Source organism: Tachypleus tridentatus, chromosome 13 (assembly GCF_004210375.1).
Source record: "Tachypleus tridentatus isolate NWPU-2018 chromosome 13, ASM421037v1, whole genome shotgun sequence".
Classification (NCBI taxonomy): Eukaryota; Metazoa; Arthropoda; class Merostomata; order Xiphosura; family Limulidae; genus Tachypleus; species Tachypleus tridentatus.
In genome coordinates, this window is record NC_134837.1 from 172,973,617 (window position 1) to 173,000,937 (window position 27,321).

The 27,321-nt window shown below is 34.7% G+C and overlaps 1 protein-coding gene across 2 annotated transcripts; it reads right to left on the minus strand.

The window, feature by feature from the left end:
• Positions 1-571: 571 nt before the first annotated feature.
• Positions 572-26,650, minus strand: LOC143238725 (uncharacterized). Of its 2 annotated transcripts, none has more exons than XM_076479211.1 (5): positions 26,453-26,650; positions 12,319-12,377; positions 10,483-10,550; positions 3,065-3,271; positions 572-1,425 (listed from the first exon to the last, which is right to left on the minus strand). In XM_076479211.1, exons 2-5 carry the CDS (start codon positions 12,335-12,337, stop codon positions 1,081-1,083), a joined length of 639 nt encoding a protein of 212 aa, XP_076335326.1. In that variant the 5' UTR covers positions 12,338-12,377; positions 26,453-26,650; the 3' UTR covers positions 572-1,080. The 2 variants fall into 2 exon arrangements, with proteins under 2 accessions (XP_076335326.1, XP_076335325.1); XM_076479210.1 differs by lacking the exon at positions 26,453-26,650 and adding an exon at positions 14,661-14,957.
• Positions 26,651-27,321: the final 671 nt, after the last annotated feature.

Here is a 27,321-nt window from a genome sequence, read left to right on the forward strand (position 1 = left end):
ACCCGCGACCCTCAGATTACGAAGAGCACGCCTTAACGCGCTAGGCCATGCCAGGCCCGTCCGTAAGAATATGCCACTGTTGTAGTCAGAATGGAGCTGAAACATCATATAAAGCTTTAGGGTAATAAGTTTCACAGATTATTCTGCAGATTCCGGCGGTTATTAAGGTTCTACCTTTAGAGCTACCACCATTCATCAGTTAAGCTCTTCATAAACTGTTTTGCTTTTACTGTTTTGATTTTCCATAATTATCTATCAGTTGAGGGTTTTATGAACTATTTATATGAAAGTTTTGATTCACTAAAATTATACATTGTAATAATCATTTGAGGTCTTCATGAACTGTTTCAGTTTTAAACGTTTTGGTTTTCTATAACTATCTATTGTACGAATAAGTTAAAGAGTACATGAACTATTTTCGTTTTCAATGTTTCATTTTTCTATTATTATTTATTATAATAATCAGTTTAATACTTCGTAAACTGTTTGGGTTTTCTATAATTATCTATTACACTAATTAATTGAAGAATTCGTGAACTGTTTTAGATTTCTATAATTAAAATCAATGACTGAAATTTGAAACCCTCACCTCTTATTTTATTGAAAATTTGTCACGCTGACGCTGTCTAGTCGTAGTAAATAAGACTGAATCAATTAAACATCAGACGTCTACAAGTAATGTTATCAATTCTGAAAAGTAAAAACTAGAATACATCATGCAAGTAAAGTTTCGTCTAATGAAATTTAATTAACTGCAAATGATTTAAGTTTGAATGTGCATTAATTTATGCTCGTGATTTATTTAGCTCTTGTTTGGTCAAATATTTCTGAAACTCGAGCACTGGTTTTTCAAGCTTCTCACTGGAAAGAGAAACAATTTCACGGTAATTTTTATTCTGTTAATAATTCAGTAGCCTTGAAACAGTTAGGCCTACGAATCTTCATTCACTTATATTTCTTTCAAAAGTTCAAATTGAAGATAATTTCAGTTATTCATTTTTTAACATGGCTGGAAAAATGCGTTTTTCCCCGAAAACAATGTTATGTATTAAGTCAAGGTGAAGTAATTTAAAAAGTGTATCATCTTGGCCAAACACAAGGTATGCATTTGTCTCCATCTCTAATGAAGAATCTCATACAACCAATACATTTTCTATGAATAGATTCTACTCTCATTGTTTCGGGGAATATGGTTTCAAAAACTACTTTTAAGTGCCCTCTATCGCTGTTTGCAGGCACTTCCACAGAAGTTTTGTTCTTATGAAAACCTGATCTATGGTCGAGAGGTGAATTTGTTTCATTGACTTTAGGCTTAGCAGAAAATGAAGAACGTACTCTTGGAAGCCTGATTTTAAATTGTATTTTTCCTTCTGCAAATAAGTTATCGTTCACTTTGTAATTATCTTCTGCCAAAGTACAGTTCACCTGTTAAAAAAAAAGAAAAGACGTCAATTCACGTGGTAGTTTACACTAGAATCTTCAAAGTATTACTGTCATAAACATTTAATTAGTTTACAGAGCAAACCACACTTATGACTGACGTACTCTGATTAAACGAAGGAAAGATGTTTAACAAACACAAATGCATACTTTAAGCAATTAAACAGAATACTAACTAACAGTGAAAGGAGATGAACGAGGTGAACAGTTCTATACTGGACAAACGAATAAAACTGAATTGAAACAAAATTTAACTGAGCTTTATTACAGAATTTAAACAGAAATACAAAATATACACGGTCGACTCTACAGACAACAATTATGAGAACCATTTGCATGCCAGTCCCAAGTTATTCTAGTTTCAAGTCATCTGACAAGAAGAGTAGCCCCTGACAGCTTAACTAACAATTGGCATGACTTAAATGGTTTCCGAAGCTTTTCCATTCTACGTGAATGTTAGGCATGTAGCCTCAAACGCAGTGTTGGGTTAATTAAATGTAAATACGGGATATCAATGACGAAACAGTCAACGCGATGGCCCAGACAACCTAGATTGGCTACCTTTATGGAGACTAGATCTATATACCAAGTTAGGCATACGATTTACGTAAAATTCCCTGGTTCTTAACCAGATAAAAAAAAACAACAAAAACTCGTGTCTACACTTTCATAAATTTTATAACAAATGTGAATTTATCGTATGAACAGTTTTAATACTATTTTACACGTGATATGAAGTGTGCAGAGAACTTGTATTTGTTAATTCATTAGTGTTAATTCAAATGTCGAATTGTATTTGTACTATTAGTATTTTAAAAAACCTCAAATACATGTATTCCAGAATATACGTGTCTTCTTAGTTACATAAATAGTCAGATAACGGTAAAAATCTTTTATTTTTACTTTAACTGTCATCAGGTTATACATCAGTCTAAAATTGTGAAGCTAACGTCAGAATACCTGATGCCGATTCAACATACTGTTGTCTCTACAAGTCGCATCAACACTGACAGATAAAAAAACAGTGTTACTTTAGTATAATAATATTGGTGATTCTGTTGTAGTTATCATCGATACGTTAGTAGTCAAAAGTTATCTGGACAGAATAGTGTTGGTGATTCTATTGTGGTCGTAAGAGCCATGCCATCATCAGTATATTAATAGTAAACAGTTATCTTAGCAGAACAATGTTGGTGATACTGCTGTGTTTAGTCAACAGATGCCTTAGCAAAACAATGTTGGTGATACTGCTGTGTTTTGTAAGTCACATTATTATCATCAGTAGATTAAGAGTCAATACTTATCTTAACAGAATAATGTTGGCAGTGACGTATTTAGGTAGAGGCTAGAGGGGGCTCAGCCCCAAGGCCCATGGTCTTAATGGGGGCCCATTGATAATTTTATTGTGTGTAAAATTACATAGGATGTAGGCCTCACAAAAATGATTATCCCTGGGTCCACACAACTTTAAATCCGCCACTGAATGTTGGTGATTCTGTTGTAATCTGTCAGTCACATCATCATCATCAGGTTAACAATCTAGGTAATTCTGCTGACGTATGTAAGATTAACATCATTGTCAATCGGCAGGCCTTAACCAGGCTAAAATAAATGTTGTACTTACATTATACCAGTGGTCACAAATGAGTTGAGCCTGGTTAAACAAGGTATGATTAGGACAAAGGTAACTGTACTTCTTTCTCTTTGTATTACACATGTGGTAAACTTGACAGCCTGACGAGGGGTGTGGGTCAGCATAATAGCCAGGAAGTTTCGCCAAACACGTAAAGTTTGTTATAGGAATAGTGTTTAGCTTGGGATATTCTCGGTGCTAAGTGAAAAGTAATAGAAACAAAAGAAGTTAAAGGCGCACAAAAAGTGAATAACACACGAACACTATCAGAAGTTAATAGATATATTCAGAACAATAAATATAAATATTTGTTTGTTTACTGTTAAGCACAAAAGTACGCAATCTACTTACTTGTTCTATGCGCACAATAGTTATCAAAACCCTATTTTTATCCTTCTGTCTTACTATTTAGTGGTCTGTCATAGCCAGGTAATTAGCGCACTCGAATCGCAATTTGAGGGTCGTGGATTCAAATCCCTGTCACACTAAACATGCTTGCCCTTTCAGCCGTGGGGGCGTTATAATGTAACAGTCAATCCTACTATTCGTTAGTAAAATAGTATCCCAAGAGTTGGCGGTGTGTGGTGATGACTAACTGCCTTCTCTCTAGTCCTACACTTCTAAATTAAAAACGACTAGCACAGATAGCCCTCGTGTAGCTTTGCATGAAATTCAAAACAAACAAACTCACCACTGAGCCACTAGGGTGCACTATATAGTTGAAAAATAAATTGTACTATAAATTAAAAATTACAATTACTAGTTTGTTTTAGATTAGATCTATTCTGGTCTTCACTTCTTGTTGGTTTTTTAGTTGGTTTTTTTTAGAAATGTAACTTGCCCTTCGCTAGTGCAGCGGTAAGCCTACGGATTTACGACGCTGAAATCAGGGGTTCGATTCCCTTTGATTGGGAAGTGGTTGTTTGTTTTGGTTTGTTTTTTTTTGGAAAAGGGGAGCTAACTACAAATATTCGATCAAAATTATCTAACTACGGTATCAAACAAACCTTACAAATAAGAATTTTCCTAAATGTGTTACAAATGTGTACTGGACCATAAAATTATAACAAAGTCAATTATAATGTCTTGTGACTGGATATCTCATCATGGTTATTATTACTTGCGTGGTGTTTGTGTCTAAATATGTTTTTATTATTATAAATAATAGAAAACAATTCTACCAATTGACCTTGTTTGTTTCAAATATTATCGATAAAAAACAACTAACGAATTGATATATAAATTAAAAAGAAATGGGTAAATAAATTAATGAAGCGACAGACCAAGACAAGTTCAAAAACGGAGTAGTCATTCAGAATGGCATTTACTATCTTGATTGTTTTGTTTTTTTTCTTTTGTTTACGAATTTCTGCGCAAAGCTACACAAAGGCTATCTGCGTTAACTGTCTCTAATTTACCAGTGTAAGACAAGAGGGAAGGCAGCTAGTCATCACCACCTACTGCCAACTACTACTCTTTTATCAACGAATAGTGGGATTGACTGTTACATTATAACGCCGTCACTGCTGAAAGGGATACGATCTCGATGGTATTCCTGTACAAAATTAAATTAATATAATTCATTAAATAGATCATGTAACAATAATAAACTAAAACCAGGTACCTAAAAACACTTCTTAAACAGTCCGTTTTCACTTATATTCAAAATTTCATATCGTTTCCTCCGCACTATGTTTACGTTCTTGATCCCCCCCCCCACCGTATTTCATACCCTCCTCATTTTTCATTGCTGAGATAATTTTTTATAATGTTTTTTCTTTAAAACTAATCTTAATACTCATACTATGAATAGAACATTATGATGCCCTCAGCGGTATAGTTGTAAGTCTCAAAGCTTCTAACACTAAAAACCGGTTTCAGATAATCTGGTGGGAACGGCACAGATAGCCCATCTTGTATCTTTGCGCTTAGTAACAAACACACTAAACATTATGATAATTGATTATGAAATTCTACCCTTTTGTTTTCTACTTTATTTTCGATAGTAAGCTCTACTGTTCAGAAATAAAAATGTAAAAATTAGAATTAGAATGTACATGAAATTGTTTTATAATTACAGAGGTTACACTAAAATTACATTTCATAACACTTTTAATGCATATGCCAGGTTCTTTTTTTTCTTAAACACAAACAACACACTTATAGAACAAAATGTAAATGTTCGCCATTTTCTCTTTTAACCCTATCGACCTGAAAACGCTGTAAAATACTATAGTTGTTTATTTGAATGAAAAATTATGATTTTCACTTTTAATCATTGAACCTGCTTTTTCTCCTTTATCTAGTACACAACAAGAAATATTATTGTAGGTTATATTTTTAATTTAGAGGTTTGTACTATTGTTTGGTCAGGTGAGTTTTGAAGTCACGTGATTTACGTGGCTCAATAACTAAGATGTTCTTTAGTGAGACATTTAAAAAGACTTCAGTGGTACACAAACACAATTTTATATTAGATTAGATAGATTAGATATGAACTGATTGATTACTGGCTCAATAACTAAGATGTTCTTTAGTGAGAGATTTAAAAAGACTTCAGTGGTACACAAACACAATTTTATATTAGATTAGATGAATTAGATGTGAAACGATTGATTACTGCGTTTGTAAGATCGCTAGATAGTTCAGTTTTGTAAATATTTCATTTATATTTCGACGCAAAAAACTGAAGTTAGTTTATTTTAATTTCGCTCAAAGTTATCAAAGAACTGCTGTTCGTAATTTAGCAGTGAACGACTAGAGGGAAGACAGCTAGTCATCACCATTCACTTCCAAATTTTGGGCTACTCTTTTTCAAATGAATAATGGGATTGACCGAAACATAATAATGCCCACACGTCTAAACAAGTAAACATGTTTGGTAAGACGGGAATTCCAATCCGCGAATATCAGACTGCGAACTGAGCGCCCTAACCTCCTGGCCATGCTAAGCCTAATAGAAATGAAAAAAAACAACAACTGTACAAATAAAGTTAGTAAGAGATGCATAAGCGTCTACTCTGAAGGCAGGCTTATCCTGAATATTATGTATTCTAATTTGAATAACATGTACTCAAAGAAATAAAATATTTTGTTACCAGAATATGATTGCAGTTTTTACTGGTCTTTTTACTGAATAGTAAAGAAAGCACCCAACAGTACAAACAGTTACATCAATAACAGCCTTTCATGACACCTTAGAATACGTATAAAACAAAATAAGTTTAAAAAATATCTATGTGAAATTAATTCTTCAAAAATCCTGAAGTTAACTGAAGAGTAGCTTATTATCAGATACTGAATTTTTTATTGTTCTATTTCTGTGATTTAGTTCTTAAAATTTAAGATGTTAACATTTTAAAGTTATTTTACCACATGTGGATTTGTTGCAAATACTTTTGTTCCCCAGTAGCACAGTGGTATGTCTGCGGACTTAAAAACTTTTCCTGATGTCATATCAAGTGTTATGTTCTTAAAAACTTTTCCTAATATCATAATAAAGATGATGTTTTTATAAACTTCTTCTGATGTTATATTAAAGGTTATGTTTTTATCACCTTCACCTGATGTCATATCAGAGGATATATTTTATAAAGCTCTCCTGATGTCATATCAGGGGTTATGTTCTTATAAACCTGAATAACTCAATTTAAAATAGTGATGCAAGCATGTCTAATAGTAAATTTTATTAATGCCTACGCAAACAATAATACTTTTTATATCAGAGTGTAAAATAATTCAGTATTCAGGTAAGGGTAAAAAGATAACAACCATTATACTTTGTATGCATTTCATATGTTTTAAAAAACAATAAATTATTTAACAACCAAAAATATATCTTGTAACACACACATGTTTCACATATTTTAGTAAAGACAAACGAATTAGCAAACTTTTCGGCCTACAAATCTTCTTTAAAACCCAACCTGATGTCAGTTTAAGATTCCTGTGTACACTTTAGGCGATCACATTTACCCTTATATATAGGTCGAAACGTTGTTCGCTCTTCTATGTAAAATATTTTCTCAACCCAAACGAGCCGTTTTTGCATATATACTTCTCCTGGTTTGTTTAGATGTTACATTTACTGTATATATTATTGTTGATCTGTAATGGTTTAATATTTTTACTCAAGTTTCAAACCTCTTCACACTTTTTCCAACCTACTTCTACAAGTTCTTTCCTACATATTTCACTCTTACTTAAGTGAGAAGAACATTATGCTAACATAATAATAGGTAGGGAAACAAAAATATACAAGTCGTTGTTTGCCTATCTATTATTATATTTCACTGGTATTTATAATAAAGAACTTAAAACTATGTCATATATGTTTGATTTGGTTTGAATTTCGCACAAATCTACACGAGGACTAACTGCACTGGCTGTCCCTAATTTAGCTAATTCTTGGGATATTCTTTTACCAACGAATAATGGGATTGAGTGAAACTTTATAACGCCCCCATGAAAACTTAGAAACTTAAAACACAACGTAAAATCACACAATCGATTCACATTATCTTTTAACTAGAAACCACTACAGTGTAAATGTATCATTATAATAGTGTAAAATATAAAGTTATATTAACGTATTACATACTCATATATGCACACAGACTTATATTTTTTATAGTAATTATGTATCACTATTTCAGACGATAGGTGTCACCACGAAGGTACTCTTTTAACATAAACATTAAAAGCTCTAATCTACAAAAGGTGATTGGAAGATTTTGTGAATGAATGAACCTTTTCTCTATATAAAGGAAAGATAAACCTCCTTTCAGTTATAGCCGAGTCCAATTTGCAGCTGTAATCGTAGATAAAACCTAAAGTGGTATTTTAGGTTTTGTTATTTAGGAACAAAGTCGTTTATTCACAAAAATACCCAAGATAACCCAGAACGTACTTCGAAGTTCGAAAAGAAAAAACCAAAAACATTGTTGAAAAATCTCGAGCGATTTTTTTTTTTAGGGTTAAGCAATCCAAGCGAATGAAATCATAGTCAGAATTTTGTATACGTGTTGTTAAAATTCCAAAGTTTGTCGCAATTCATACAAGAAATACTATCAAAATTCAAAATAATTAGAAATATAAGTTATTAGTATTTTGTTTGTTTTGAATTTTCGCACAAAGCTACATAAATACTATCTGCGCTATCTATCTCTAATTTAGCAGTGTAGGGCTAGAAGGAAGGCAGCTAGTCATCACCACTCAAACTCTTGTGCTATTTATTCTGCCAACGAATCGTTGGTTGACGATCAATTATAACGCCTCCATGGTTGAAAGGTCATGTTTGGTGTGAGTGGGGTTCGAACTCACGACACTTAGATTACGAGTCGAGCGCCCTAAACACTTGGCCATACCAATCTGATTAGTGTTTGCTTTACAGTTGTTCCCCAATGAGTCAGCAGCAAGTTTAACTAGTTAGGACTCTAAAACACGGAGTTTGATTGTCTGCAGTGGACAAAGTGTAGATAGACGAATTTGTAGCTTTGGACCAAGAAAATAAGAGCTATGCAGGACAATTAGGAAAACAAAACTAGAAATTTTAAGAAGCATTGAAATGTTGGGGTTACTACACTGGAAGTTAATACAACTATCTGTAAGGCCGCAGAAAAGTCTAGAAATCCTACAATAATTTTAACAGAAACAGTTAATCTCACTGAAGGAACCATGAAATAACATGAAAACCTGTTTGATGAACAGCACTGAACTGAAGTGATTCATTTCACACTTACAGCAACTCAAGAAATTACAAATACATATACTATCATCACATAAAAACATCTCACATTACGAAGGGATAAAGATGTTAACAGACATTTGATGGAAAAGAAGAAAACTATTAATATAATTAATTGTTTTTCACATGAAGATATTTACTCAAGAATACGAGGAAGTACAAGAAAGCCATGTTTTAAGTTGTATTACAACATTTGAAAAAGAAACCAAAACAAGTTAATATCAGAAAGTAGTGTGTGTGTGTGTATATGATAAATAGTTGTGGTCAATTTCATTTGCCAACTGTTTAAGGTAAGGACGGATGAATTCACAAATCATATAAGAAACTTCTGTACATACGACATTTGTAGGTTTTTCAGACGGAGATTATGTTGTGTTTTGTTGCCTGGGAGATGTGAACGACTTTTGCTTCTGACCTTTGTATTCGTAAATTCTTTCCTGTCATAAGACGCTGCACTTTGCTTATCACAGCTTCGATACGACTTGTTACAGGTCTCATTCTGGATGTTCCTTGAACTCCAAACTCATCCATATTCCTTTAGTTTCTAATGCCATTATATATAAAGGATATCCCCGACTTATAACTTCTAAATCTCCAATTTGAACACATCTTTATTATCTCAGTATGAGAATATTTCGCTTCCGAAAGGGTTGTTACATACCCTTCCCAAAAGTAATCAATTTTCGATAGTATCTACTACTAAACGCCAAAGAATATGAAAAATTAGTTCTGATACTTGTCGTCCTATCGTAACTTTATATCGGATCGTATTGTTAAATAACTTCATGACTTCTATATTCCTTTAATGGGGTATAGATCATGCTCTGTTTTCATAACAAGTGCTCTCTAATTTGAGAAAAAGAAATTAATTACTTTGTTGCAAATTAGTAACCCATTTTAAAAATTAATTCTAGAAATTTAAGTAATTTTAACTGGATTATTATCCACAAATTATTCGTGCCAAATATAATTACTTTCGATTCAAACGTTGGTATAATACAGAAAATTTTACTGATTTAATAACAGCTTACAGTATAGAAAACTAGTTAATTTATCACACTAATTTGAAATGGTTTCAGGTTTTTCTGACACCTTTATAGCTTTTCACATAAACACAAAACAAAAACTGCGTCTTTTGTTAAAAATTCACAGGTACTAGCTATTTAGGTGGCAGTGTTATCTTTAACCACAGAATTAAAAACATATATAATACATCAACTTCTTCGTCTGAGTAGCGTCTGAGATCAAACCCCATATTCAGCTTAAAACCCTCCGAGGCTTAACGCTGAGTCTCCAGGAGAACAGTGTTTGTTTTATATCAAAACCACATTGGGCTATCTGGTGTGTCCACTGCGAAGAATCAAGCCCCAGATTTTACCATTATAAGTCCATAAATTTATCACTCGTCCACCAGAAGACAGGGGTCTAATACTACAAAGTTCAGAGTTATACACAAATAAATGAAACGAACAATACTCGGTTGTAAAAAGAAACTTATTATAACGATTAACACGATATTAGAGACGCCATAATATATATTTAATATATATTTTAATATATTTAAATTAATATAGAAGTAATGTATTTTGCCTTCAGTGGTGTGCAAATAAAACAATATTGTTTGTTTTTTATTTGGTTTAAATCGAACAATTTTATACAATACCTTATCTGCTTGAATGTGACGACTCCAAGTAACCAATGCGAACAGAAGTGCGACAGTCCTGCATATTCCTATAAAAATAATAATACAATAAACTAACATAACAAGAATATAGTAAACCTGTTTAAACTATGTATGAATATATAAACTGAGAACGGGAAAATAGTGAAAAACTCGGGGTATCCAAATATTAAAACATACAGTAATAGAGATAATTATGAAACATACAAGTGTCACAAAATGGTAACCAGGTGAAGTTATTAATGATATAGAACATTATCCTTACAGTTTATTAATCTAAGAATATTGCTCTAAGTGTCCTGTATCAAACCCCACAAGTCAGCCACGTTGGTTGTTGTTTTTTTTTCGCCATATGACCTTCCCAGCTTTAGCATAAGCTTAGCTTCAAAAAATAGTTGTACTGAAACTATGTACAGGGCCCCGACATGGCCAGGTGGTTAAGAGACTCGGCTCGTAATCTGAGGGTCGCGGGTTCGAATCCCCGCACAACAAACATGCTCGCCCTTACAGCCGTGTGGGCGTTATAATGTTACAGTCAATTCCACTATTCGTTAGTAAAAGAGTAACCGAAAAGTTGGCGGTGGGTGGTGATGATTAGCTGCCTTCCCTCTAGTCTTACTCTGCAAAATTGGGAACGACTAGCGCAGATAACCATCGTGTAGCTTTGCGCGAAATACAAACCAAACCAAACTTTGTTCAGGTCAAGACATATTTCGTCGGCGTTCCTTTCCATAAAATATTATTTCACCCCATTTGTGCTCCGCATTCTTGTCTTTCTGGAGGATAAGTTACTTCAAAAGAGTCGTGATCCTGATGTAATATCATGATTTATCAGAAATTTATCCGTGATTATCAGTAATCAGAGCACCTCCACAGTTGGATGAGATGCAGTCTTAAACTAACAATGATCTCCCATCACGCTTCAGTATATATGGTTAGTATTGATTACGATGTTGTTTTATTCCTCTCAGTAATTGCACTGGATGTTTGGGGAAAAGTTTGAACTTGGATTCATCTAGAAAGTGTATAGTTCTTCAGTTTTTCTAACTCCCCTGTTGTGTTTGTTTGTTTGTTTTTGAATTTCGCGCAAAGCTACACGAGGGCTATCAACGCTAGCCGTCCCTAATTTAACAGTGTAAGACTAGAGGGAAGGCAGCTAGTCATCACCATCTACCGCCAACTCTTAAGCTACTCTTTAACCAACGAAAAGTGGGATTGACCGTCACATTATAATGCCCCCACGGTTGAAAGGGCGAACATGTTTGGTGGGACGGGGATTCGAAACGGTTGCGTTAAAGTTACATATTTAAATTAACTAAAATGTCTTTATTTCCCATGAGAATTTTAATTGACAATTTGAGAGCGGCTTTACAAAACACGAACTGTTACAAAATTAACACTGAATGTTAATATCTATCGTTAGGTCTTAAAAATTTCTGCGAATCAAAAGTTCGTCACTACGTTCACACATGTACCAGCGAAATGCTTTACAAGTAAACGTTTTGGAAACATTCCATTTCAACTATACTGTTATTGGAATCTGTCATTGTTGTTTGAAGTATTAAAAGTTGTAGTATATTCGTGTACGTATGTTCATTAGAGATTTTTTTTTTTATTTTTTTTTTCGAAACGTGTGAAAATTTATTGTTCTTCCTACGCGTCGGTGAACAGATATCTCTAAGACAGTCCAACACCGCTTAACTTGCTGGTAGTCTAGCATTAACAATGATAGATGTGTGATTTTTGAATAAAATAACAATAAATTCAATGTGATAAATTATTTGTACTGAACATCCTAATAAAATGAAAGGTATTTACCTGTGGAATTCCTCGACATCTCGCTGACATATTTTTTCTCAGCTACCGCACGACATCACCTAAAACGTTTATAAAGAGAATGATTGTATCTAAGTGACATAACATGTTACACTGATTTGTTCCGCTATTCACTTTTTAAAGGACGGGCATGGCCAGGTGATTAAGGCCTCGACTCATAATATGAGGATCACGGGTTCGCATCCACGTCACACCAAACATGCTCGCCCTTTCAATCGTGGGGGCAATATAATGCGAGGTCAATCCCACTATTCGTTTGTAAAATAGAAGCCTAAGAGTTAACGTTGGCTGGTGATAATTAACTGCCTTCCCTATAGTCTTACAATACTAGATTAGGGACGGCTAGCGCAGATAGCCCGCGAGTAGCTGTGCGCGAAATTCAAATCAAACAAACTAAACCACTTTTTAGATGTTCTAGTCAGGGTCTACGTCAGTTGTACATGTCATAACACACACTTACACACAAACCTCAAAAGTTAAAATAAGACATTAACGGACTTCATTTGGCCATTTGAAATAATAACGACGTGCGAAACAATCGTCTTAAGTTTTGTTCAAATTCTTATACGGCTTAACAAAAATTTATTTCAGTCTATCTACGAATCAAAAAAGGGCTCCAAAAGTGGTATATTGTGTACTGTTAAAAGCAAAGCTGCACAAAGGGTTATCTGCTCGATGCTCACCACGAGGATCGCAACTCGAATTTTATCATTAAAAGTCAAGTTTAACGCTAAACCACCGACAACGGTAAAGTGGGGAAAGAGCTGACCGCTAGGAAACGTCTTCACGGTCGCCTGATTCGACTTGTTTCTCATAGTGTTTATATTCCGGTTTGTTCAAGAACGTCAAGATTATTTTTTTAAGATTAAGAAGTCAGTGGAAGTGAAGAAATATTCTACATTATGTGTCACTTAGTCTGTTCTTAAGTTAGAAAAAAGTCTCCATAGACCCTCTGCCCTCTTCCCCGGTGGCTCAATGGCACTTTTGGAAGCTTATACCACTAAAAGTCGAGAATCTATATCCACGGTGAACAGAACAGAAATAGCCCATTTTTTTAGTTTTGTGTTCAACAACTGAAAGGTATTCAATAAAACTGGAAGTCACTTGAGAAATGCTTACTTTCATCACATAATGTGTACCTCGAGTGTATTGTACAACTTTACCTAAAGCGTAAAGAAAATAAACAGACAATGGGTGACAATCAGATAATTAAAAACTTTGTTTGGTCACTTTATTAAGTGACTAAATCATCACAGTTAGGTGTTCTAAATAGTAGATCAAGCAAGTTATTTTTAACGAGAGCCAAACTTTAAGTTCGAACTTTCACATTAACACTCTTTCAAAACAGACAAGTTCTGTTCATTCGGAAGTTACTGATTTATTTTACCCACTCGGTGACTACGTCCTGACTTTTACTACTCATATTCAGTGGCATATCTAGGTAGGAATGAAGGGGGTTCAGCCTTAGGGCCCATGGGGACCCATTTATAAAATTACACAGGAAGTAGTCTCAACAAAAATTATCAACCCCTGGGCCCACACAACTTTAAATCCTTCACTGATCATGTTCTACATTCTGTAGCATTTCATGAGTTGCAATACACGCTTTATAAAATAGTTTAAAAACTTCGTTAGAGTACAACCTCGTATACTAAAAAAACTTGGGTTGAACGTGGGTCAGTGGATAATGTGTGCAGACTTGTGAATAAGAAAAAATTAACAGTTCGCGTTTCGATGCCACATAAACGCGTTCCGCACTTTTGGAGCCGTGGATAAGCTGCAAAAGTCATGGTCAAACACCACTATTCATTCATCCGAGAACATTCCAAAGATTGGAAGTGGATACTGTTAACTTGCTTCCTTCTGCTGTATAAAAAAAAAAAAAATTGATGACAGGACGGAGTTTCTAGTGATTAAACATCCTGCTGCACTGCTAAGCTCGTGTAGATTTTACATCCATTCTTACGTTAATATTTTGTGTAATATGAGTTATATTTTATAACATATTTTTATGTCCTCTTAGCGACTTTTAAGAAAGAAATTACCATTTACTATTTACAAATAAAATATCAACAGCCTGCAGAAACGTAAAGTAACCCTTGGTAACATTACCAAAGTGTATTGCTTTTAACCTAACAGTTCTGATATTAAAGGACAGAAAAATAATAAAATAACAACGAAATAATAAAAAAATTTGTTTTTATATTTTTAGGTTTCCTAGAACAACACTAATATTATATGTAAATCACAACATAACACAAAACTGGCAATACCCTTACAATGTTTTAATGAACGTAAAACAAGGATCTGACAACAAAACTTACCAGTTGCTTACATTGAATACCAATCTCTCTTTGAAGTACGTGCGTTATGACAGGACTGGTCGCAGATAGACTCGAATAGGATTGGACTTCACTGAATGTGAATATGTGCATCGTTCTGATGTCCTTGACATGCTTAGCTTACCACTGCCTGTGGAACCGATTTCTAGTGCTCACGATGGCTACTTGGATGGCATTGCAAAAATGAACAAATAGATCACCGAGACAGCAGTCACCTTCAACAACGTGTATTGAATTCTAAGTTGCATGTGTTATGTGCGTAGGGAGAAATAACACGGTATGTAACACTTCGAAACGCCAAATACGCCCAACACGGCTGTTATTGTTTATGCTCCTATTTCTCTATATACGAAATCGTGAAAATCTCAAAATGCATTCGGATCACACGTGCAAAACATTCGTTATTCACAACACTCCTTGAATTTCTTACTGACACTACAGAAAGGAAAATGCTTTCTTCCCACAACAGAGATTTAGATGCGTATAATAAAGACCGAACTGAAAAACAAAAATGAACCACATAAACAAAAAAATAATGAGTCGTGGCAGTTACCAAGTTATGCGTGACATTAGTAAAGTTTGTTTGGTTTAAACACAAAGTTCAATAAGCGTCTTGTGTTGTACAAACTGCATGGATCGAATCCAAGATTTTAGCGTTGTAAGACCTCAAACTTACCACTGAGTTACCTAGGTGTAATGAAAAAATACCTAAATTACACCTTAAGTATTCAATATACAAATATGTGTATATACATACAATTAGATGCATTAATTTTATATTTAATACGGAGAGAAAATGAAAATATATTTATTATATATGTAGACTGCGATCTAACAGCATTTTATTTTCACTAATAAACTTTAAACCACTAACGATGAAAACTCGAGTTTCCTATGCGCAAAGTTGATTGATATCTGGCGAAAGAAAAAAGTAACAGCTGTAGTTTTTGTTTTAATTTTGCGCAAAGCTACACGAGGGCTATCTGCGCTAGCCGTCCATAATTTATAAGTGATATACAAGAGGGAAAATAGCTAATCAACATCATCCACCGTCAAGACTTGGGCTACTATTGTACCAGCGAATGGTGGTATTGACAGTTACAGTATAACGCTCCCGAAGCTGAAAGTGTGAACATGTTTGAACCCGTAACACGCGGACTACGAGTTGAGCGTTATAACTACCAATTCACTCGAATTCACCGTAGAGTGAAAGTTAAAATTGTGGTTCCCCGGAAAAATAAAGAAAATATAAGGAAGGAAAAAAAAAAGACTTAAAAATTAGCAGTTTCTTCCCCTTTCACTGCTCCTAGCTAAGCCTTTTGTTCAACATACTGGCCTGTAAACACGGGGTTCATGTTTCTCATCCAGATGTCGCAAAATCTCGCTCTGTACTTTGGAACATACGGTGCGTTATAAAAGCATCAGGTAACTCTCATAATTCGACTAGAATAACTCAAGAGTTATCGAGGAATATTTTGGGCTAGCTTCTTTTCCTTTAAAAGGAAATCATTTAAAATTCACAGAAGGGTATCGAAGATAACCTTTGTAGGAGTTTTACGAGAATCTCCACCCCACACCTCCTCGAAGACTAGGACTTATAATTTCTCCCAGCGAGCTGCCCATCTCCCTTAAGGATAATTAAGGTATAACATGTTATAAATCTTTCGAGGATAAGACAAATCTAGTACGATGATTGAGTTTGAGTCAACCACCCCCATTATGACATCATTACAAAGATTTAGTGGTTGAGAGCAACTCAGTCTGATATTCTTTGATAGATTGTTCACGCAGAGTATTCATGATGTAACTTTGTAGAATGGATGGTAACTGCCTCTTGTGGAGACACAAGTGTAGAGGGCAACGTTTCGAAAGTCTTCCGCCTTTCGTCTTCAAAAAGCTAGTCCAAAATATTCCTCGATAACTCTTGGGCTACTCTAGTCAAATTATAGGAGTTACCCGTTGCTCTTATGACGCACCCAATATTCCAAAATGCAGAGAGAGATCTTGCGACATCTGGACGAGAACCATGAACCCCCATGTTCACAAGAGGCAGTTGCCGTCCATTCTACAAAGTTTCAGCTCAGTCTGATGTCTAATGTCTTTGCATCATTATTGTTTATTTTACAGACGTATTAACTACATTTTAATAATTTAAAATAAAACTGAATGTAAGAGTTTATTTATGTAATAAAGCTTCAAACGTAATTGTTTTACTTGGTGAGGACAAACAAACCTTCCTTATTTCCCCTAAATACGTAAATCAGATTCTAGTGTTGTAAATCCATAAACTTATTACTTACCGCAAACACACAATGATTGTTGAAAACGATATTAAAGTCTGAAAACATTAAGAGAACAAATTACAGTTTTAGGAGTTGTAGGAAACGATAAGGTTAGTCAGGACGTGGCATGATAATTACTTCATGGCATGTATATAGCTACAACTTATGCGTTAAAACTTGCTACCTTTAATTCAATACATAACGTTGTAAGTATACGCAGTACATGTAACTAAAATTGTTCAAAATTGAATATCATAACATTAAAATTGCACATGTTTTCTGGGAGTGTACTACAAATCATTGTGTATCACATTGTTTACAATGGCCTGACCAAAACTGCTTCATATGGTGGGGTGAAGAAGTGAAATGTATTGTGTGGCAATATTACTAAAATTTCTGAATGACCAACCATTCACCAAGTTTTATCCGTGCGAGTAGTTTCAACTTTGTCGTATGGAACACTTTAATATTAAGTAGTTTCTTTTAACACACAGTTTAATTTCAATCTGTTAATTAACGCATTTATATTAATTTTATTTCAAATTATTGAGTTAAGAAAACATTCATAGCGAAACTGTGTTGCTTAGCGACAAACAACGTTGTCTCAAATTTCGTAAATTCTTCATTATTAATTGAATATCATTTATTAATGAACGTATTTGGCTGAATAGCATATCTGATGGGATTTAGCCAACACGTTTATAACGCGCCAAGGCGAAGAAGTCAGGTGCGCAATATTTATACGACCCTAAACGAGACGCAAAACCACTGAATTTAAGTTAAGCACAGGCGGCGCCCGATACTAGGATATTGCACCATCTTGTATTAAGAAGAAAGTTTTTCATTCAAAGGTTAAGTATGATATTTCATAAGGTATGTTAAATGTACAAATTCAACGTTGTATGGAAGCTTGTAATATCAAAACTTTCAAAGTGGGGAGCAACTCTTAAAGTAACGAAATGAATCCAGGTCCGGCATGTCCAGGTAGCTAGAGGGCGCTTTACTAGCAATCTGGTCGCAAACATGCTCGTCCTTTCAGCTGATTGGGCGTTATATTGTGAGAGTCAATCCCACTATTTGTTGGTAAAAGAGTAGCCCAAGAGTTGTCAGTGGGTGGTGATGACTAGCTGCCTTCTCTCTACTCTTACATTTCTAAATTAGGAACAGGTAGCGTAGACAGCCCTCGTGTAGCTTTGCCTGAGACTCAAAAACAAACGTTTACATACTGTTTACGTCACGACGTTACATACCACATAACAATCCCTGTGTATTTTGTGAGCGTAGATCATCGAGTCACAATTATTTGCAAACTGTACTCCTAGAAAGACACAACACAGATTTTAAATATTTTTTAAAATACTAATTGTAATCATCCTACACTTCACAGTGATTATTTCAAAACGTCAAACATTGGCCAAAACTACAGGTGAAAACTCACTCTCAACCATTTATGGGGAAATTCTGTAGAAAAACAAAATGTATATTAAAATCTGAATCGACGATTCACTTCTCGGAGGAATTAGCCACATGTTAAAACTTAAAATAAACTTAAATTAGCAGAACTAGTACCTATCATAAATTTATAAGTTTTAACTTGTTCAGCCTTTCCGTAACACCACCAAGTTACTGGTATAAACCACTACAGTATTACACAAGAATAGTAAAAGTTATTTCAATGACTCCTCTAGAACACCAGGTAAAAAGCATTTTCGAAATATACGAGTTTATTTCAGATAAGTATTTGGGATAAACATCGTTTTCAGTATGTTCTTCATTATTTCTATTTCACCATTAGACAACCATCTAATGGTGAAATAAAACGTACAAAGTGATCCTGTTACACTATTACACGACTTTCTACAACTTACAGTGTATTCCTGTTCCATCATTGACTTGTTATGAAACCGTGCACCGATGAGTTCCACATACTTCATCATATTTAGAGATTTTATATTTTTGCCAATTAAAAGATCTGACACAAAATAGGGTGAAGTCACTCATTTTTCGATATAAAATCCATACTAAACCATAACAGTAATCAGTAAATTGATTAATAATATTAATGTATATTTGTTTACATTTGTGTGCGCGCGTGACTCGTATGTCTTTAGCGCTACTATAAGTAACAAAGTAGCAAATGTAAAGCAATTTCGTGTATAAACCGTTTACAGAAATTTTTTAAAAAGTCAATAAAGTAAAGTCCATAATTGGTGACTTGGGTTAAAAACTAACGTACAAATAAGCGACATTAAAAAGATTGAACATGTTTTGCGGTTAAAGCTACTTGGCATTACCATTAACACGTTAGTTACAAAGTAAACCATAATGTAACATATAACCTAGCAAAAAACACCTTAAGGTGTGAACAAAAAAACGATTGAGTGTCTGATTGAAAGGAGTTAAATCAAAATTTGCCATCAAACTGGAAACTAAATTTAAAGCATCGATAATAATTTTACAGCACAGATTCCTTCATCAGTTAGCCAGGCCACCTATTTTTGAGAATCCTAAAGAAACAGGTAATTTATACTAGACAAGAAAAAATTTTCGTAACTTATCACCAATGTGCTTGTAGCCTGAGTTTTGGGTTGGTTTGAATTTCGTACAACGCTGCACGAGGGCTATATGCGCTAGTCGTCCCTAATTTAGCAGCTTAAGACTTGAGGAAAGGCAGCTAACCATCATCACACACTGCCAGCTCTTGGGCTACTCTTTTGTAGTGAAATTGTTTCTTACATTATATCGTCTTCAGGACGAGCATGTTTGGTGTGGCAGGGATTCGAACTCGCGACCTTTCGATTAAGAGTCCAGTGCTTTAACTAACTGCCATGCTGGGCCAACTTGAGTTTATTATTAAGTTCTTCAAACGTACAAAACTTGGTGGGAATTTCTGCCCCTAAGCTGAGAGAGTTCTTTGCACATAATGTCTGAATTTTTGAATTTCTTCACTGTCTCTGGACTCCCAATACTCCCAGAACTGGTCTCTAGGACTAACCCTACAGCACCTGAACACTAAACCAGAAGTAGAAAAAAACACAAAAAACGATAAAAGTATAGATATTAGAATGAAAGGAACATAAATAATATCAGTATCAAAAATTAATTCCCGCTTTGCCAAGAAAAACAAAAGAAAGGACTCTGGTAACCAAGTTAGTTCCGATTTTAAATAAACCGAATGGATTTAATCACTTCTACAAAAAGTCACTATAAAGTGAAGATAAGGGGGAGATGCTTCTGTTTATTTGTTTTGAAGTGCAGAGCTATGAAATGTACTACTTGTCAGTCGAGAGTGTCAAATCTCAATTTTTAAATTACTACTGGCTTCAATGGTGTTTCAAAGGTCTTAATTTGGCCCGGCATAGCCAGGTGTTTAGGGCGCTATACTTGTGGATTCGAATCTCCATCAAACAAAACATGCTCGCTCTTTCAGCCGTGGGAGTGTTATAATGTAATGGTCAATTCCACTATTCGTTGGTAAAAGAGTAGTCCAAGAGTTGGTGGTGGGTGGTTATAACTAGTTCCCTCTAACCTTATACTGCTGAACTAGAGATGGCTAGCGCAAATACCTCTCGTGTAGCTTTGCACGAAATTCAAAACAAATAAAACTGGTTGACATTTTTCCGCACAGCCATGTTTAATTTTAAAATGAGATACTCCTGTATGACCATAGCGTAGCAAAAGGTCGTGAAGCGTGAATACTCTGAAAGTACGTACGTCATAAGAACAAGGCTCACGTGTATCGAATGTTTCACCACGTCATGGTAATGAAACTTGTAACTAAAGTTCCCACAATTCCAGCAGAAAAGTTCCATCAGAGACAATTTGTGTTTCGGAGAATCAAAAAGTATATCTAAAGATATTCGTTTGATAAAAAAGAAATACGCTTTTCACTTAAGGACCTGATAGAAATGTTTGTTTGTTTTTTTGTGAATCATGACAATTTCATTTAAACACAGAAAAAATTGTTATTTCAGTATCATAATAACGATTAATTTACGTCCTGCGTGCGAAGCTTAGTCAAAACATTCCATCTGTTTGTATACATTTGTGATACAACGTCTTTCTTATAAGACCGCGTCGTTACTGTTTTAAAGTTTGACAACATTTTGTGAAGGAGATTACATGATGTTACACACAGTGTTGGCAAAGTGCTTATTTGTTTTACACATACATTTGGAATGTATGTGTTAGATTGTATAATAACTTTCACACATTTTAGTAGTGCGTTTCTCTGAATATATATATTTTTACACACAACTTTGAAAAGCGCTTGTTTCATAATATGATGCCTTCGTACGTACTTGTAACGCGTTTATTTGATTATGTAATAGTTTTCACACAATTTTACAATGGTTTGTTTGTTTATATAATTGTTTCCACACGGTTTTGTGAGCGTTTGTTTGATTATATATTTCGCACACGTTTGCATAGCACTTGCTTGATCATATCATAATGTTTCATACACGTTTTTATACTTAATGAACTAAACGTAAGCTTTCGCGACCACAGACAATTAATATCTACAGCATGTACTTGCCACGATCTGTTAAAAAATACTATGTGCCGTATAAATACAAAAAAGAGAAGATAAAATGTATTGGAGCGTCTTATGTCTCCACTACTTGCCATAATTAACGGATAAGTTTTAGCTGTTTTCTGATAATCCAGTTCACCTTGACACCAAAAACGAACATCTGTCTTTTCCCGCAACCTAATACAGCAAAAACATCCCACCGAACATAAAATTACGTGGGGTTCAATTCTATATTAGGTTCGTCCTGGTGACAATTCTTCACTACCTGCAAGTAGCACTCATTTTTATTTCATGTTCCAGTAACCAGTATAAAGGACGTTTTTTTCGTAAGAAACACTCATTTAAACCTGCAAGGGATGAATACCACTTGGTTAACATCACAAAATTACTGTTTCATTTACTGGCCGTACCACTTATACGATAACACATGCATTAAAATATGGCGTGTTTATAGAGCTCGCTGTTACAATTAAAGAAGATAAAGTCACGAAACAATAACAGAAACGGCACGATTCTAGAATGGCCAACATTTACACGATATTCATAAATCTGATAAACCGTGAACATACCGATTTTTGTTTGTGTGAAACATGTTCTGTAAAAATGCAAACAAGAAGTTTATCCCTGTCGACTGACTTGGTAAACGTTAACATGCCATTTCTCTTCCGGGTCGTAAACTGCTTTAATGAAAGCAAACGGTTTATCTTTAGCGATTATCTCTTAGCGTTTGTTTGTTCTCGATTTCGTCCAAAGCCATTGGAGGACTTTCTACGTCAGCTAGCCCTAACTTTGAAGCGATCTACTAGGCGCTCTACACCAACAACTTTTAAGCTAGTTTTTGCCAACGAATAATGGGATAGACCGTAAAATTAGAACGCTCCCACGGATCAAAAGGCATGTATGCTCGAAGAACGTGATTTGATCTCCCCACCTTCGCCGATTGCTGACGCGTCCCAACTACTATAACCACCACTAGGCCATCTTTTACTAAAGTACATACATATTATATATATATGTATGATTTGAATTTTCTTTCCTTTATTTTGTCTTATGAAACTAACACACCTTTTAATCACTTCCACGAATGCGATTTTCTAAAAACAAATTTTTCTTACGAGAATTCATTTTCTAAAATCACCATGCATAAAGATGAACTGTTTTGCCAGAGTAAAAAATATATAATTATCTTCAAAAAATAAAATATTGATATATAAAATAACAATAGCGAATGAAAATATTCTAATAGTTGATTCTAATCTCACATAATCTAGCTTCCATCAAGGGTGGTATCAAGAGAAACTGCCTGAATTAATTCTAACTGTTTTTAATTACCAGACTTATAAATGAATTGTTATTTCATTCTTGTACATTTAGAAGACAGCTGTTGTGAATGAAAACCGACGAGTTAATCAGTTTGTCCTAACTCACATGACAGAAAATAAATAATATCTAGAAAAACCTGTCACAGCACAGTTTCTTCTGCCTCGGTAGTTTCTAAAAAAAATAAATTAGAAACTCACAAATAACTTGTTGTGTCTTGTTTTTAAGATAAGTCTATTACAACAAAGGTAAGTACATTACACGCTTCGGCTTATTTTCGCCACTGCAGGGTTTATCTTTCGAAACATAAAAATGTTCATTGGTAGATAATGTAAGGTTTAGTTCACAACTGAGCAAAAAAATGAAAACAGAACAAAATATCGTTTAACCCGACAAGAAGTCAAGATTAATATCACTTTTACACAGAGAACATCAAAGCAACACAACCTTCAATGACACAGCGGTATGTTTATGGATTTAAACCGATAGAAGGCGTGTTTAGATCTGTCCAGAGCACAGATGGTTCTTTGTGTAGCTTCATGCTTAGTAACAACGAAAGCGACACAAATCTAAAATTAATATGGCGTAAAAATGTTCTCAGGGTATACAGTACAATCTTCACAAAGTAGATTATTAAAACACAAATTATTAATCCGTGAACAAAGAACGCATTGTCCAAAGAAACAACAGTTTCGCTTCTAGGTCACTATCTGCTTGTAACACAAAACAATGTGCTGTAACCGTAAATCACAGTAATATGAAGAGAAACGTGATATTTGTAAATTGTATCATAAATAAAACCTGTGAACCAAGAACAGTTGGCAGCACGTGGAGCTGAGTGTGGCCTAGTGGTTAATGTGCCCAGGCCGTGAAAACCTCGTTGCCTAACATCAGAAATACTCTCAACGCCTTGGGACTTTATATGTGTTATAAGAGTGGCGATCAATTCCACTATTCTAGCCAACAAGAAGTGGTTAATGATGCTGAGTAGCTGCCTCCCTTTAAGTACAGGTTCGAATCCCCATAACACCAAACATGTTCGCCCTTTAAGCCGTTGGGGCGTTATAATGTGACAGTCAATCCTACTATTCGTTGGTAAAAGAGTGGCCCAAAAGTTGGCGGTGGGTGATGATGACTAGCTGCCTTCCCTCTAGTTTTATACTGCTAAATTAGGGACTGCTAGCGTAGATAGCCTTCGTGTAGCTTTGCGCGAAATTCAAAACAAATCAAACCAAAGCCTTTCAGTCCATTAGCTTAAAATTAGGGGCGGACATGCGCAGATATTCCTTGTTGAGCTTTGCAAAAAATTCTGAAACAAACAATCTCAAATCTTCGTTTTTCCAAGTGAAACTTCATATGTCTGTTTGTAATTCTAATAGAGAGACAACCTAGGTATATGCATACATATAGTGGAACATTATTCATCCGCGTGTTTCGGATGAAGAATACACCCAATTTAAATGAAGTATCATAGCGTATGACTGTAGAATGCGTCAATGAAATACAGTAAAGGGTAACGTAAACCGAAATAACTCTTATTTAAAATAACTGCAATAGTTGCAAAGACAATATAATCTGTTACGTTCAGAAACTTACATCAGAATCTAGAGTTCCATTATTGGCGGTTGACATTATGCAGGTAGGCCAATGTGTAACTTTGTTTTGTTTGTTTGTATTAAAATTTCGCTCAAAGCTATACAAGGGAATCTGCGCTAGCCATCCCTAATTTAGTAGAGTAAGACTAGAGGGAAGGGAGCTAGTCATAACCACCCACCGCCAACTCTTGGACTACTCTTTTACCAACGAATAGTAGGATTGACCGTCACGTTATAACGCCCCCACAGCTGAAAGGGCGAGCATGTTTGGTGTGACGAGGATTCAAACCCGCAACCCTCAGAATTAGGGACGGCTAGCACAGATAGCCCTCGAGAAGCTTTGTGCGAAATTCAAAAAACAAATAAACAAACCTTACTATTATTATTAGGGTAAAGTAATTATGTACAAAGAACCAAAATTTTAATCATAATACTACAGCAGAGGGTAATTATTTCTCTACATATCATGTAACATGAACTAATGAATAAAATATTAAACACATTTACGTATATGGGTGAGGTATTACAATACCTTACTACTATTACTAAAGTTAAAGTAATTACGTACAAAGAATCAAAATTTTAATCATAATACTACAGCAGAGGGTAATTATTTCTCTACATATCATGTAACATGAACTAATGAATAAAATATTAAACACATTTACGTATATGGGTGAGGTATTACAATACCTTACTACTATTACTAAAGTTAAAGTAATTACGTACAAAGAATCAAACGTTTAAATCAGAACACTGCAGTTAATGATCAATTTTCATAAAATAAATTACGAATTGTAAATTCACTTTAACACCTTAATAGTTAAAGTTCAAAAGAAGCGAATAATAGATATTTGCAGGTACAGTTTAAACAAATTTATCCAGCCACTTAGTGGCACAGCGATATATCTACGGACTTAAACAGCTAGAAACCAGTTTTCGATACCCGTGTTTGGCAGAACACAGATAGCTCTTTGTGATTAATAACAAACAACAGCACACACGCTTCCGCTAGCATTTTTATAAGCCAAAGATTTTTGCATACGGTCCAGTCGGCACCCATATAGGAAGAGTTTGTTCGGTGACGGGAATTCGAACACTAGCCACAAAGCCATAAAAAAACCATTTCTGAGACCCTGATTATGAGCCATCCCTCTCTGTCTCCACCAATTCCCAGTGAAAATTTTAAATCAGGGCTAAATTACTGCCACGAATAAAATAGATATAAAAACCTTCTAAATACTGTGTTCAATCTGCGCTAGTCGACTTTAGGTGTTAAGTGTGATACGTTCGAAAATAAAGCAGGCATTTTTCACTCTGTGTGTGGTACGTATTACGTCTACATCAGCCAACTGTCGGGTATGGGGTTTAGCTTGTTTTGAATTTTGCGCAATGTTACACGAGAGCTATCTGCGCTAGCTGTTCCTAATTATGCAGCGAAAAACTATAAGGAAGGCAGCTAGTCATCACTGCCAATTCTTGGGCTACTCTTTTACCAACGAATTGTTGGATTGACCGTAACAAATAACACCCCACGGTTGGAAGAGCAAACATGTTTAGTGTGACGTGGACTAGAACCCACGACCCTCAGATTACGAGTCGAGAACCCTGACCACTTTGCCATGCCGGGCCTTTATTTAAGTCATTACATATCAAAGAATAAGATTAACAAGGTTTAATCTATTGGGGATTTACTTAATCCTCCATTTGTTTTGTACCATTCATTACCAATATGGTCCACATCATATTTGGTCATAATACCCAGTGTAAAGAAATGATAAAAATTGCTGTAAACCTACTAATTTCTCACGCAAGTATATAAACGAATTTATCACACCTTTGATGGTATTCCTGTTGATTTTTTTTCTAGTGAGCTCTGTTGTTACTATTAAAAACGCTTTACCAACAATTTTTAGATCCACAAGCAATTAGGTGCGCGAATAACTTAGAAACAAAATGTGTTAAAAAGAAAGAAACAGCCGATTGATAATTTTAGAAAGAAAGCTATTTAAATCAGCCAGAAGTAAAGCTAAATGTCCATACCTTAATTGAAACGGTCACACGTGAAAATGAGAGAACACAGCAATAAGTATGGAACTTGTTCCAATGTGACTTGTATGTTAAGGACGATCTAGATAGAAATGATGAAAGATCTTTACTTCCACTGGATGCTATATTAAAGTAGCGTGCTGATAACAAGAAGAACGTCTGAGTCATCTGGATTACCTGAGGATGGATACCTCGAGAAACTCAACGTTGAAAGTAAACACTCCTTTATGGGATTCATTTCATTCGAGCCCTGAAACAAAGAGTGTATGACCGACTTAAGAACACGTGAGAAGGTTGAGACCTAATTCATTTCATTCTAGAACAAACCACAAATTGACCCTAGAACTTGAAATGTTTATAGTACCATTTATTGTAATTTTATTTGGAACCTGAATTTATTATTAAATTAAATTATTTTTGTAGGGAACAAATTAATACGCCTTTCATTTCAAATTATTTATATCCCATTAAATGGCGCACCGAATAAAACTGTTTAAAGTGGATAAATAATTAAAACTGTGAAAGGACTAATTTACAAATGATAGATAAAAAAAACAACCACTGAACCATCAGCCATTTATCCTGCTCAGGGGTGTTTTTCATTCTTCTGTGTGTGTGATCAGTATAACCAAAAAGGTTTTCATCTGAATTATATCAAATTTCTTACAATATTTATGCGTTTCTCATACCATATTTGATTAAGTGTTGGTAAATGTAGCTCAAAGGTCAAGGTCACACTAAAGTTCATTACTTTCGTTAAAATAATATAGCCAAAACGATTAAAGCTAGTTGAGATAGAAAAAAATCTTTTTGCTCAAGCCTACATTTTATTAGGGTAAAGAATCGTTCGATCTTTATTTCAG